Here is a 12,494-nt window from a genome sequence, read left to right as displayed (position 1 = left end):
GTCTGCTTAAGCCATTCGATCAAGCAGCTCGTATCTCTCCTTCCCACCACTTATTCTTCTCCACAACCCCATTCTCTTTCTGCCTGGACTAGACCTCTTCCCCTTCATCACCCACATATTCCAGAGACTCCAGAGACAAGCTCCCACTACACCCGCAATCGCAAACCCGGAGACAGTGAGCAGTAACCAGTGTTTGCCCATCCAGAAGATCGTCTGTGCGTCTTTTCCATGCCAACTGCTCCCCTTCACGATATTGAAGAAACTCCACGCGAAGCCCTTATACTCGTCTGGCATCAGAATCCTAACATGTTCCATAGGTGGCCTATCAACACGCAGGTACTCCTTCCAGATAACGCTCAAGAAGAGAGGCCCGGTGCTGTACATCACGGTGATGTATGGCATGAACCAATTCCTGTTGTAGCCAGCGAGGGAATCGATCACGGTGTTGAAGAAGGGGTGTTGGGGGATAGAGCCCATGGCGTCGTTGCTGATGCCTGTGGGGACGGTACGACGAACCCATGCAGGGTAGGAAAGGAGGGGGTCGAGGCGACGATTGCAGCCATCGTCGAGATCAATGTATATTCCGCCGTAGAAATGGAGGACGAAGTAGCGGATCGCATCGGCGCGTTGGATGGGGAAGGGATAGGAGTCGAAGGTTGTGAGGAACCAAGGGTATTCTGCTTCGATGAACTCGCGAGATTTGTCGTCGGTCCAGAGCTGGTCGTTGATTAGCTTCTATTACTTCCAGCAGATAGAGACATATGTACCTTGTATTCGTAATCATCATGAAGGTCAATGCAAGACTGCTGTCCAGGCTTCCACTGTGCTGGGATAGAGGCATTTATGTAGGTTTGATGAATGATCTTCGGTATCATCTGTGTACGGTTCTCGATAAGATCAGAGCCTGGCGCCGGGATCTCAGCACGAGTAATGGCGTCTGCAGCTCCATCTTCGAAGAGGAGACCGATGAGAGTGCTGAAGGCATTCACTAGCAGCCCTATGATGCAGAAATTGACGACCAGAAAGACAATAGTCCCTTTACGCATCTTGGCGGTTCGAGGACGTGAGACAAGGCGGCGCGTGTGTAGATTTAATAGGTCATAAGATGCCCTACAGGTTGCGAAAGGTCGTAGGAAGCTCTAATTCTGCATCGAGGGGCGTTGAGGATATATACAAAAAAGTTCGTTGTCCAAGTCTGCAGGGGAGATAAAGGAGCCGGGATTTCGCCAAGAACGGTAATTTGTTTGGAACCAGGATGGGTGAATATCCAGAAAGGAGCGAATCACAGTAAAAGTATATCCCAAAAGTATTAATTATAGAAGGAGGAAGTCAGAGTCGGCGAGTAATCGTAGGTACAGAGCCACATTCAAAGTCAGCTCGACGCAAGTCAGGCTAGGTTCAAAGTCTTATTTGATTGCATGCTAACTTCTAAGGGGCTCATCCAGCGCGGCCTCGCCTCTTTGAAAGGTCCGGCTTCTTGGTATGCTGCGCCCGCTGTCTACTTGCACTGTAAAATCTCGCCTTCCATACGCCATTTGGTAAAGTCGAGGCTGTCATACAACATGATACCAACCACTTTAAGGATAGCAGCACGTAGGGTCGCCCGCAGCAGACGGTGCCCGATCGTCCGACTGCATAACCTAAGCACAAGTCATGCACAAACCAGAACATTAGCACAAAGCAGTGTCTCACTCGGCACATTTCATTGGTGACCGGTCAAAGTCTAGATGACAGTAATCGAGGTACGCGTGGCTGCAAGACCCTTGTGCTCAAATCTACCCAACCGTGGGATGCCTGTGTCATTACTGGCGCAGCACACCCGAGGTAATCATCTGATAACGCCCGCTTGTCTTGATAATGAGCGTGAGGCGTTTTGCAAGCCTTAAATCGTCCACCAGATCGTGGGACCGGACTGCTATTGGAGCATATCGGATGAGCATGATTGAGTCGAGTGTGTGTATTCGTCAAGATCGGAACTCTCTTGCGCCGAGGAATTCGTAAGGGCGGACACTCAAGCTTGTCGAAGTCCCGATCCACGTAGGCTTCCTTGTCCTGAGGGTGTCGTCTTCCTGCATGATGATGCCTATGCTTCATACTGCAGTAGCAAGCTCGCATTGGATACGGCGGTGCGAGTCCGAACTGCTACTTTCCCAAACTATCCAAGCGAATTTCGTTGCCGTTGAGTATGTAAGGTGAAGGGGTTTAATGTGAGTGAGTGGAGAGTCGACATGAATTTCTTTCATGCCATATTCATACCCGGCAGACTCCCAGGCATGCTTCCCGGCATAGTATATTCCTCACCCATAGCTCGTCTTCGCCATCGTAGGCCCTCCTGCTCGATCCTGTCGACTTCTGCTCTTGCAGCTCTTGCAGCTCTGCTCTCAGCCTCGACCTCTTTCCTCGCTTCTTCTCTCAAGTCTCTTTCCATCTCCTTTCCCTTCGCTCGACTAATGCTTGCCGGCTCAGATGGTGCATCTTCCCCTCCTCTGGTATTCTTCTTCCTTGGCCACAGAGAAGGCAACTCAATCTGCTGAAACCGTGGCTCGACAGCTCTCTCATCGAACCAGGTATGCAACCTTGCCTCAACTAACTGAGCAATCTTCGGTACATCCTGCAACCTCGACCTACTACCCACCAAACTCCTGACAGAAAGATCCAACCTATAGTCGTCCAAGAAACTAAACGCCAACATGGTAGCATTCAGCGGACTCCCAGGTATGAAGCTGATAGACAACGTTCCACTGAATCTCACAACACTCACCGCCAAAGCAACTGGTAGCACCGCAACCAGCGGCTTGGGATAATTGAGCAGGAGCTTCGTCTCGAGTGCCAACGTGATAAAATCACTAAGATCAACATCCATCCGTGCTTGCAATCTGCCATGTTCTCTAGGCACACCTCCAGGCCCTTCTCCTCTGCCAGCAGCACTCGAGCCATCCTCGTCCACAGGAGTGATCTTGCAATTGCTGAAAATTGGGAAATCCTCTCCTAGACTTAGCTCCGTGACCTTAATCTCGTCCAAAAAGTCCGGCCGTGTGGTCCCATTCAATGCTTTTGTAAGAGATGTCAGGATTGCGTCGTCGTGCTGTGCATCGCTGCGGAATTGTGCGATTGTTTGTGCTATGAGGACATTGAACCAATCCAAGCTCTCTGGTTGATGACTATCCACATTGTAGTATGTCTTGCTGAGGATCGTATTCGTAGTGAGTTGCGGTGGAGCTCGTAGAACACTTGAGCGCTTCTTGGAGAGTGAAGGATGTTTTGGAGTAGATGTGCGGAGGGAGAGGAGAGAGCGTTTGTGAGCGAGGGTTCGGGATCGTCGTTCTGTTGCTCGCAGGGCGGCTGTTACGTCTGGAGAAGGAGGGTCGCCGAATATGAAGAACTTGATGAATGCACCGATAAGGATTACGACGGAGAGTTGGCCGAGGAGAAGCCCTTGGGTGAAGGAGAGACTGGATGATTAGCTGTGCTCAGAAGAGGAGTGAGGAACGTACGACGACTCGGACTTGGGGAGAGGAGCCTCTGCGGACATTTTTGGGTGGGGAAGGAAGGGGGATAGATGCTATCGTGTAGCCATGGAGCGAAATGAGGCTTTGAAAAAAAGTTCCTCGAGTTGTGATTGTCCGGTTCGTAGTTGAGCTTTCAATGTTCTACAGTAGTTGAAACAGACACGAACTTTTTTGAAGACGCGCCAACGAACGTCATTTACAGCCGAGGCTTGTACATTGAAAAATCACAACTACAACTTCAATGTCCGTCCAGCTTTGAAAATGATATCAATTCTATAATGTCTGAATCGAGATGCCAGAGTCATATCTATTTTTCAGGCCCTATCCACCATTCTATCATCCTCCAGCAAGACTGTCTTCCGCAAACCCAGAACCATTACCTTACGCCAGGAAACTCACCCAAAATGTCCTCAATGTTCCCATACACAAAGCTCTTGGCCTCCGTTTGATATCACAGTCAAGTACACCGGAACCCATAGCAATTCTCAATTTCACAACAACGTCTATGCACCTTACGCCCTCCAACACTGTCCATGGCGGCATCTCATCCCTACTCATCGACTCGGCATGCTTCTTAGCTCTCATACCCACATTATCAGACGGCCAGTTGGCTTCAACAATTGCTTCGAGTTTTCAGATCCTAAGTTCTGTACCTGGAGAGGGAAAGCTGTATGAGGTTCAAGGCAAAGTGGTCAAAAAGGGCAAGAGCATTGCATTTTGTGAAGGCGAAGTGAGATGTGAGGGAAAAGTCATTGCAAGGGGGGCTTTGACGAAGATGATAGTAGAACAGAAGAAGGATAGCAAGTTATGAACGGCGTTGTTACAAGGGAATGGAATCTGTATATATCGGTAAAGTATAGAACCTGAGAAGATGCAGATGTCTATATTCCATTATTGGTAGTTCTGTCGCCTCCGCATGCCAATAATCCCTACAATATTTGCGCCATTGCTCGATTCAACTGAATTCAAGAAACGACCATCATCACACTCATCACAAGGTTGCTTTTCGAGCCGCAAGCGGTCCAGACGGATGTACGCCAGACCACGTTTATGATCCCCTCCCGCATTCTAAAGTGTGAAAAACAAAATAAAAGTATAATACACAAGAAAAATCCACGTTGTCCTGCTGGAATTGCTGCTGGAATATGGAGCACTTCTGAGCGCTTGAACTCCTTTCTCGGCGAGGAAGCTGGAAGTAATGCGAATGCCTCCTGTACAGAATCGCCTATGAACTTGATGCATCTCTGTTGCTTTGAGAGCTGGCGCTCATGACAGGTTGCTGGGTTGGGAGGGACATTTTGTTCATCTGACCCTGTCTGACCTTGGCCCAGGTGAAAACAAGACCGCTGATGAAGCCGATGATAATGGCCGAAACACTTCCAAATGTGATAGGTGCAGCAAAGAAAATGAGACCGCTGACTGCAATTGGGAGCTTATTCAAGGCTCCAACCATGGAATAGGTGGTGGACGAGGTGACACGAATACACCAAGCTGAGCAGTACGAAATGAAGATCGTTCCAAGGCCGGAGTAAATGAAGCCAACGATGAGGCTGTTTCTGGACTCCACCGGGAAGTTTCTCTGGATGTTGGGGGAAGACCAATCCTCGAAAACAAGGGAGCACAGGAAGAGGACAGGGATTGTCAAGAGATTGTTATAGAACATGGCTGGGCAGTTGTTAGCAACATCCAGATATGACAACTTCGACAAGACTTACTATCCCAATCCTTGAAGTTCATCTTCTTAATGACCTTGCGCAATGAGAGAACGTACGCTGCTGAGCAGAAAACGTTCATTCCCATCCAAGCATAGCCAGCATTCAGACTAGACAGAGCCGCAGCGGCGTCAGAACCAGCTGCTGCTGCTTCTCCGTATAAAGCATTTTGGATATCGGCCCAAGCAGCAACGACTGAACTAAGAACCATGAGTCCAAAGGACAGCAGAGCAGTTGCACTGACGCTTCCTCCGAACCACAAGACCTCTCCGTATGCGATGACAATGATGGTCAAGTTTTTGAAGATCGTGTAGACGGGAACGGACAAGAACTGAAGAGCCTTGGTGCTGGTATAGATCATTCCAACGAGGAGGAGGGAGATTGGGAACCCTGTCAAGACGATTAGCTCCTGAACATATTGTTTTTCACTTCTAGCATACATTGCTTCGCTTTCTTCGTGTCGAAAGGTGCTAGATTTGTGATCAATCCAAGTTGCTTGCAAATGACAATAGCAATAATGCAAACAAGTGACTGTGTCTGGTTAGCCTGGGCCAGATCTCCAGAGCCTTGGGGCATACTTGGATAGCAAGGTAGAAGAAGTTCAAATTCCAGTTGGCTCCAGATACACAGTATTTGTTGGTAACGGTCATAGATATCGAAGCTAAACAGTATGCCAGAATAGAGATGGGAGGGCTGTTGGTGATGTTGGCAAGTGCTTTGGGCCCTGACTTTGGAGGGCCAGAATTCGTGCGAGCCAAGAACGGATCTCGTTGTGAAGGTGATGACCGTCCATTGAAATTGCGCATCTCAACGTCTGGCATCTTGATGGTATAGTCTTCATTCTTCTTGTCGTCCATGGTTGCTGAGGTCTGGTCTCTCAAAGTTCGTATTAGATTTGACGCGCAAGTGTCACAAAAGGGGGGACAGGGCTATCTGCCAGATTCGAAGTCGCAGACGGTGGCAGAGTGTGGGATCGTTATTATCGTAGCATCGGTCGAGTCGTGGGAACGGCGAAGAAGGCACTGAGTGTTGTTCAGGGTCCAAGGGGAAACGTTGAAGTCTGGATGGGACTTTATTTGGCCTCTCCTCCCAAAATCTTAGCGGGTTTAATTTTAGAAGAGGTGCAGGGATCCAAGGCAAGACTGCGCAACCAACGCTCAGTGATGATGACTTTCTAAGAAATGTTCTGCGAAATAACGATTTAAAGATAGAGTAGAAACAAAGTGTCTATCGTGAATAAAAAGCAAATGCTCCCCTATTCACCAACGTTGAAGGAATTCCTTAGATGTGACCTAATCTGGACTAGGGTTGGCTTGCGCGTGAACCAGCATCGCGAAATTGCCATAGTATTTTACGCGTAGATTGACCAACGATTCAAGCAACAACTTCACGACCCCAGATATTATGGCAAATATCGATTCCCATGTGGCAAGAGTCCTTGACGAAGGCAATTCCGACGATGAAGATGCTCTGATCGCTTCGCTCGAAGATTCTCCTGCTCTCGATGCGTTTAGAGAACAGAGAATACAGCAGCTGCACTCGGAATTCACTAGAGCGAAGTCGCAGAAGAACCAAGGCTTTGGAAATTATACGGAGATCAAAGAGGAGAAGGCATTGATGGATTTGACCACAGAAGTCAAATATGCAGTTGTACATTTTGCAAAGGACGACTTTGCAAGATGTGGAGTGATGGACGGACATTTAGAGGTATGCAAGATACCGTCGAGGGAATACAGGACTAATATCTGTTTTAGAGTCTGGCACAGAAGCACTTCGACACTCGATTTTTAAAGATGAATGTCGAGAATGCGCCGTTCTTGGTTACCAAGTTGAAAGTCCAGGTTCTTCCTTGCGTACTGGCTTTTGTCGATGGAAAGAGCGTCGACAGAATTGTTGGCTTCGAAGGTCTAGGATATACACCAGATACATTCACGACGAAAGACTTAGAAGCCCGATTGCTGAGTTCGGGTGTCATACAAAGAGCTAAAGCTACAGAGGATGCGGGCGGTGTGAAATGGGGAGTGAAGAAGGCTAGGCAGGAGGAAGAGGACGATGATGATTGGGATTGAGGGATTACTTGCACTGAGAGTAGTGATGTATTATCACTACTTATGAGCAAGAAGTGATGTGCCAAAGACGAAGTCTTTCTTGGGAAAACGCATTCTACTCCGAACTCGGACTTGGGCCAGGAAATGCTAGAGTGGGAGGACATCCTCAGCATATTCTATGGTGATTGACTTGCCTATTACTTTGGGTTTAAGCATTGTCTACCTCAGAGTGAAAAGGAACGAGAAACTCCTATCACCAGGGAGTGGTAAGTCAAATCAAGCCTGTCAGAGCCACTTTCAGGGACATGATAGAAGACTATGTCTCTTATAGACATAAGCTGTTAGACGGAGCAAATCTCAAAGAAGAATTCCCTATTCCGTCATCCTCCCCTCACTGTGACAAGTTGTGAATCTGTGGAGGCAACTGCTGCTCATTGCCCTTCTGCCCCACCTTTACAGCCCCCACCTTCAGCTTGTGGGTCGGAATCCATTCAGCCAATAGGCAGAAGACAAAATAGCCACTTTTTAAGCTTCTGCTCTTGTACTCTATTACTTCAAACAAGCACTTTTTTGTCATCCAATGATAAGCTTCCGTGGTCCAATGGTTAGGATTCCACCCTTCCAAGGTGGAGGTTCGTGTTCGATTCACGGCGGTTGCAAAATGCCTCGATGTTTTTTTGTACTTTTTCCCCTCCTTTTTGCAGCCAAAACGATGATAGTTGAAGGATCGTGTTCGAATGGGGTGCAATACCATTTTTTTCGGTGGTGGGACCGTGGGAGAGATTTCGTGTGCTGAGTCTTAAGCGAGGTAGGACATGGAGCCAGTGCCAGTAGAGACATGTCTTTTGTTACAGTTTCTTCTGGAGGAGTTGGGTAAGTAGACTTTGAAGAACCGAATTCCTTTGTGGGCAATCGGTTAACAAATGAGCGGGTAACAGTTTTACTGGATAATATTTTGCTCTTGTCGAGGTATATCATCTCAAAGTAGTCGCTCTTAAAATTTTGCCAGCAAGTGAGGGCCACATGCACAATTGCAATGACACTTGAAAAAAGTAAGTTTGAGATCAGAATTAACCACAACTAGGTGACTATGTGTCTATCTTCTGCTCATCTAATAGTATCAAGCCAAATTCTAACTCCAACTCCTCTCTCAATCTCCTGAGTATAATAATGGCTATCCTAATCCTTCAAACACAACGACTCAATAGAAGAATCCGGCAAAAGGAACATGTTCCTCTTTCTCTTCCCAAAAATACCCACAAATCCATTCCTCATCCTGTCCGCATTATTTTCAACAGCCGAACCAAGACTCGCAGCAGGAGATCTCTCATTGTCGGCGCCGGTCTTATTTCCTGCTCCTCCAATACCGTGATGCCAATACTTCGCCGCAGCTCTTCGTTGAGCTTCTTCCCTTTCGAGTTTTGTAGATAAAGAAACGGTAGGTCGTTCTGATAGGTTTCGAACGTTGCCTGCTCCGCCGATGCTGGTTGAGAATGTGCCGCTTGTTCGTGGGGAAATGTATGGGGTTGATGGCGAGGAGAGAATGCTAGATGTGTTGTGGAAGTTTCCAATGCCGCCGATGCCAGATTTGCTGTATTGGCGTGTGTGGAAGAAGGTGTGGCTCGATGAAGATGATGTTGAAGACATGACGAGGAACTTGAAAAGGTCCAAATGGTCAAAGAATGGATGCAAGTGATGCTGAAGTGATAGCAGGTTTGGTTGCAGAGCCCGGTGACTACTCGAGATCTTATATGTAGTCTGGAGACTGATGGCTTTGTGGCTTTTACTGCAGAATAAAGGAAGTGAAAATTATGTTAGTCAAGTATCTCACTGACTTGTAGAAGTTGAGTGACAAAAACCAGAACACTTCCGAGCACTTTATACACTGAAACTAAGCATGTTCATCTTCAAAGAGCGCTCGGAGCGCACGAGCGGCGACCAACCAATGCTTTCACTGTCGTCGTAAATATAATTCTCACAACACAAAGCCCAGCTCCTCAAAAAGTTGACGCCAAGATGTTGATGCTTTGAGACTGCTTCTGTAGCGTTGCCGCATGTTGCTCCCAAGATCTGAAAGGAGATGCCCGACTTCAAAAAGCATATACAATTGGGCTACGAGGCGCCAAACCATCGATCCAGGTGATGTGTCGTTCTCAGCCATGAGCCGCAGCGGCATTCATGGCATCTAGATCTCTTTTGAGGAGCCGAAGCGTGTCCCGCAGCAGTACCTGGTGGCTGAATCGGGCTTGCGTGGGGCTCAAACATCTCCATACAACGGCAATAGCATGTGCTTCTTTTTAGACTCAACCAATGATATAGAAAATTTCCGGAACAGCCGAAAAGAGGCTGACTGAGATCTCCTCTCCATATCCACTCCATTGAACAACGGCATATTTACAGTAGGGAAAGACCCAGGGAGTAGGTGAAGCTCCCGTCTTTTGTTAAAAGCTGTAGGTACTAAGGTACACCGCGCATAACAAATTGGCAGAGATACACTAGCATCTCTCACAGATCGACCTTGAAGGTTTGTGATATCATAAATTAAAGCAAAACATCTTCACCGCTTGGTGACAATCTTCACTGTAATCAGATACCTGTTTCGGAGATTGTCAGTTTGGGCTTCACGTCTCAAGGGACGATCGTGGCTTCTGAATGGCTCAAGCCCCGACACTTGGAGGTGGGCCCAGAAAGAGAGAAAGAAGGAGTTCTGTAGCTCGTAGAAGTTATGCAAAATTGCACCATTCACGTTGCCCACGTTTTGTTGAGTCAGCGAATCGCGGGGTTCTCATCAGGTGCGATGATGAAATGGAGGGGCAACAAAAATACTTTCGGCCGCTCCAAAATCTGACAACTCCACTAGCAGACCACTTCACTATTCGCATCTCCAAGATCAACAGTATTTGAAGAGCGCATTCTCCTTTCCCTTCCCCAAAGTGAACGTGCAAAGTAATTTGTCAACATGAAAGCATACTGGTTTAACAACGAGGCGGTATGTAAATCCAAAGTCAATAGAAAGCTTCTGAGCTGATTTGCGCCAGGGCGACCAACGCCTACCTCACGATTCTGGACGAGCAGTCACCCCAGATTACCTTGCGAAGCTCGGCGTTCTCTATTACAATTTCAACAAGGAGCAAGATGTTGATAAGTTGGCCACCGAGAGAAGCTACAAGAACAGGGATGTGATTACTGTTTCGCCAGAGAAGTTGGGAGATATCTACGAAGAGAAGGTCAAGTCGTTCTTCCATGAGCACTTGCATGAGGACGAAGAGATCAGATATATCAGAGATGGTTCCGGATTCTTCGATGTGAGAAGTGAGGGTGATGAGTGGGTTAGGATCTTCTTGGAGAAGGACGATTTGATCGTAAGGATACTTTGAAAGTAGGGAATCAAGTGCTGATTGAGGTCCAGATTCTACCAGCTGGCATTTACCATCGGTTCACAACGGATGATAAGAATGTAAGTTTAGGGAATGTGCATTATTTGGCTAGTGTCTGACTTGAAGTAGTACATTGTTGCTATGCGCTTATTCAAGGAAGAGCCAAAGTGGACACCACTTAACCGGGGTCCTGAGGTCGATATCAACCCTTTCCGAAAAGATTACCTGCAGTCACGAACCGCAATGGCAAGCTGAGAGCTGAAGTTTGGCGACAAGGATTCTTGATGACTTGATGGTTGTATGATGAGGTAGCGGGATATCAAAGCGCTGTTCTTCTCATTTGTATCGTGATTCCCACGCTCTTTCAGGTGTCCGCGTCTGGGCTGCCAAACCAAAATATTTGGCCCTCATCACGAGTCCGGGAACCACTCAATGTATGAGCCTTATGGGACGCCTCGACGGACGAATATCAACATGCATATCCTGAAATCGTCGTGTCCGCTCTGTTGTAAATTCGGCGTATCTCAGGAGCAAGGCTTTTGGGAAACACTCCGGATGTTCTTGGAAAGTCTTCGCATCCAAGTAGAAGACCGCTTGATGAACAGTGTAGTCACGAAGTGGGCTGTCGAGTTTGGTATTCTCGAATACAGTGGGAAACCACTGGTAGCTGGGGCGGTATAATGAGACTCTCTTTCGGCGAGATTCGGTCTCATTCCATTGTGAAGCAGCTCTTCTGCTTTTTAGGATCTTTATGACATCGCCCTGCAAGTGCGGTATGAGCAGCCTGTCAGCAAGAATCCAGAGTTGGATTAGGGATATGTCTTGGTCATCCACTGTCTTCTGCAACTTTTCGTTCTCATCGTCCTTGGCACTACCTGACAGACCGGACAATATCTTCATTACTTTTGTAGCTTCTGTGTCTAGGTCTCGACCATAGATCCATTTCACCAGCAGGGTGAACGGATTGGGCTTTACATCCAACAAAGTGCAGGATAGAGTCTGGCCTTCGATGAACGCTCTGTTGAATGCCTTCTCCCATACGGGTGAGACTTGACATGCTAGACCTGGTGGAAAGTGAGTGCTGAGAGTTGAAGGGAGCTGGTAATGCCTTACTCTTATGCACGATAAATTTCTTCTCATCGTCTCCTGATCCCACGTGAAACGTCACTATTTCGTCCATGGGCCTTTAAGCTATTAGGTTAAAGAAAAGGGCCAATTGTATGAAATAAACATACGAGAAGTCCAGCTCTTGTTTCCCAACCCGTCCGAGTGTCTGTGGTACAGCTGGGGTAATTTTGCATGCTTCATCTGAGTTATCTAAATCATACTCTGTCACCCTCGGAACAGATGAGGTACTTGACCATGGGCTCCAAGCCATGGTGAGTTCGGTGTTTGTAAGAGTGGTGATGTAATAGGGGTGGTGAAGATATCTTGGATTGGAATATATCTCTAGGAGTTAGGGACGGATCTGAAAGTATATAGAGATCTGTATCTTCTCTCAGTTTCTCACTTGTAACACACCTCAAAGAATTTAAGATTCTAGGCCCCTCTGCGTCGTTCTAGAAGGGAGTACTTCAGCCTCAAACATACCACTGAAGAAGGACGGTCTTTCAACGGTGTTGATTTCGTCCGCTTGACACTTTCATGTTTCGCTTTCGTCCGAGCTACGAGAGTCTCATAGTCAAGGAATTTTCATTGCTGTCAAGTTTCAACATTCTGAACAATCGGGGAGTTTCAGTAATTCAAGGCTAAATGTGAGCCATACGCGAGATACTTTTGAATTCTTCGCAACAGTACATGTAAGTATCATTGAATCCATCCCCAAAACTCCAATTAATACACCCTCTG

General features: G+C 47.3%; 8 protein-coding genes and 1 non-coding gene across 9 annotated transcripts; 3 read left to right on the top strand and 6 right to left on the bottom strand.

The window, feature by feature from the left end:
- On the bottom strand, positions 1-1,289 carry LY89DRAFT_641076 (glycosyltransferase family 32 protein). Its single transcript, XM_018211698.1, has 2 exons — positions 768-1,289; positions 1-717 (listed from the first exon to the last, which is right to left on the bottom strand). The coding sequence occupies exons 1-2, from the start codon at positions 1,044-1,046 to the stop codon at positions 7-9; spliced, it is 990 nt and encodes a 329-aa protein (XP_018074160.1). The 5' UTR covers positions 1,047-1,289; the 3' UTR covers positions 1-6.
- Positions 1,290-2,239: 950 nt separating this feature from the next.
- Positions 2,240-3,460, bottom strand: LY89DRAFT_580656 (uncharacterized protein; the record flags this gene model as incomplete). Its single annotated transcript, XM_018209072.1, has 1 exon — positions 2,240-3,460. A coding segment is annotated over one exon (1,221 nt), but the record flags the coding sequence as incomplete, so codon positions are not given.
- A 1,274-nt stretch (positions 3,461-4,734) lies between these two features.
- LY89DRAFT_579619 (golgi GDP-mannose transporter) lies at positions 4,735-6,078 on the bottom strand (the record flags this gene model as incomplete). Its single annotated transcript, XM_018209016.1, has 4 exons — positions 4,735-5,174; positions 5,225-5,611; positions 5,662-5,752; positions 5,800-6,078. 4 exons carry the CDS (start codon positions 6,076-6,078, stop codon positions 4,735-4,737), a joined length of 1,197 nt encoding a protein of 398 aa, XP_018074158.1.
- A 510-nt stretch (positions 6,079-6,588) lies between these two features.
- LY89DRAFT_705704 (thioredoxin-like protein) lies at positions 6,589-7,645 on the top strand. Its single transcript, XM_018217470.1, has 2 exons — positions 6,589-6,928; positions 6,976-7,645. The coding sequence occupies exons 1-2, from the start codon at positions 6,626-6,628 to the stop codon at positions 7,288-7,290; spliced, it is 618 nt and encodes a 205-aa protein (XP_018074157.1). The 5' UTR covers positions 6,589-6,625; the 3' UTR covers positions 7,291-7,645.
- Positions 7,646-7,754: 109 nt separating this feature from the next.
- LY89DRAFT_461539 (uncharacterized protein) lies at positions 7,755-8,152 on the bottom strand (the record flags this gene model as incomplete). The annotated part of the gene is made up of 1 exon (XM_018207689.1): positions 7,755-8,152. A coding segment is annotated over exon 1 (269 nt), but the record flags the coding sequence as incomplete, so codon positions are not given.
- On the top strand, positions 7,857-7,928 carry LY89DRAFT_t27. The gene has a single exon. It is a non-coding gene; the product is annotated as a tRNA-Gly (tRNA).
- A 169-nt stretch (positions 8,153-8,321) lies between the features above and the next one.
- LY89DRAFT_461538 (uncharacterized protein) lies at positions 8,322-9,148 on the bottom strand. Its single transcript, XM_018207688.1, has one exon. The coding sequence runs from the start codon at positions 8,914-8,916 to the stop codon at positions 8,449-8,451; it is 468 nt and encodes a 155-aa protein (XP_018074155.1). The 5' UTR covers positions 8,917-9,148; the 3' UTR covers positions 8,322-8,448.
- A 1,080-nt stretch (positions 9,149-10,228) lies between these two features.
- On the top strand, positions 10,229-10,901 carry LY89DRAFT_666651 (1,2-dihydroxy-3-keto-5-methylthiopentene dioxygenase; the record flags this gene model as incomplete). Its single annotated transcript, XM_018212925.1, has 4 exons — positions 10,229-10,258; positions 10,308-10,631; positions 10,679-10,726; positions 10,776-10,901. The coding sequence occupies 4 exons, from the start codon at positions 10,229-10,231 to the stop codon at positions 10,899-10,901; spliced, it is 528 nt and encodes a 175-aa protein (XP_018074154.1).
- Positions 10,902-11,075: 174 nt separating this feature from the next.
- On the bottom strand, positions 11,076-12,024 carry LY89DRAFT_731051 (uncharacterized protein; the record flags this gene model as incomplete). The annotated part of the gene is made up of 3 exons (XM_018219539.1): positions 11,076-11,710; positions 11,760-11,830; positions 11,882-12,024. The coding sequence occupies 3 exons, from the start codon at positions 12,022-12,024 to the stop codon at positions 11,076-11,078; spliced, it is 849 nt and encodes a 282-aa protein (XP_018074153.1).
- Positions 12,025-12,494: the final 470 nt, after the last annotated feature.

The sequence above is a fragment of the Mollisia scopiformis genome (genome assembly GCF_001500285.1).
Source record: "Mollisia scopiformis unplaced genomic scaffold LY89scaffold_7, whole genome shotgun sequence".
Taxonomy (NCBI): Eukaryota; Fungi; Ascomycota; class Leotiomycetes; order Helotiales; family Mollisiaceae; genus Mollisia; species Mollisia scopiformis.
Note: the sequence above shows the minus strand (reverse complement) of the source record. Positions and strands in the feature narration are given on the sequence as shown.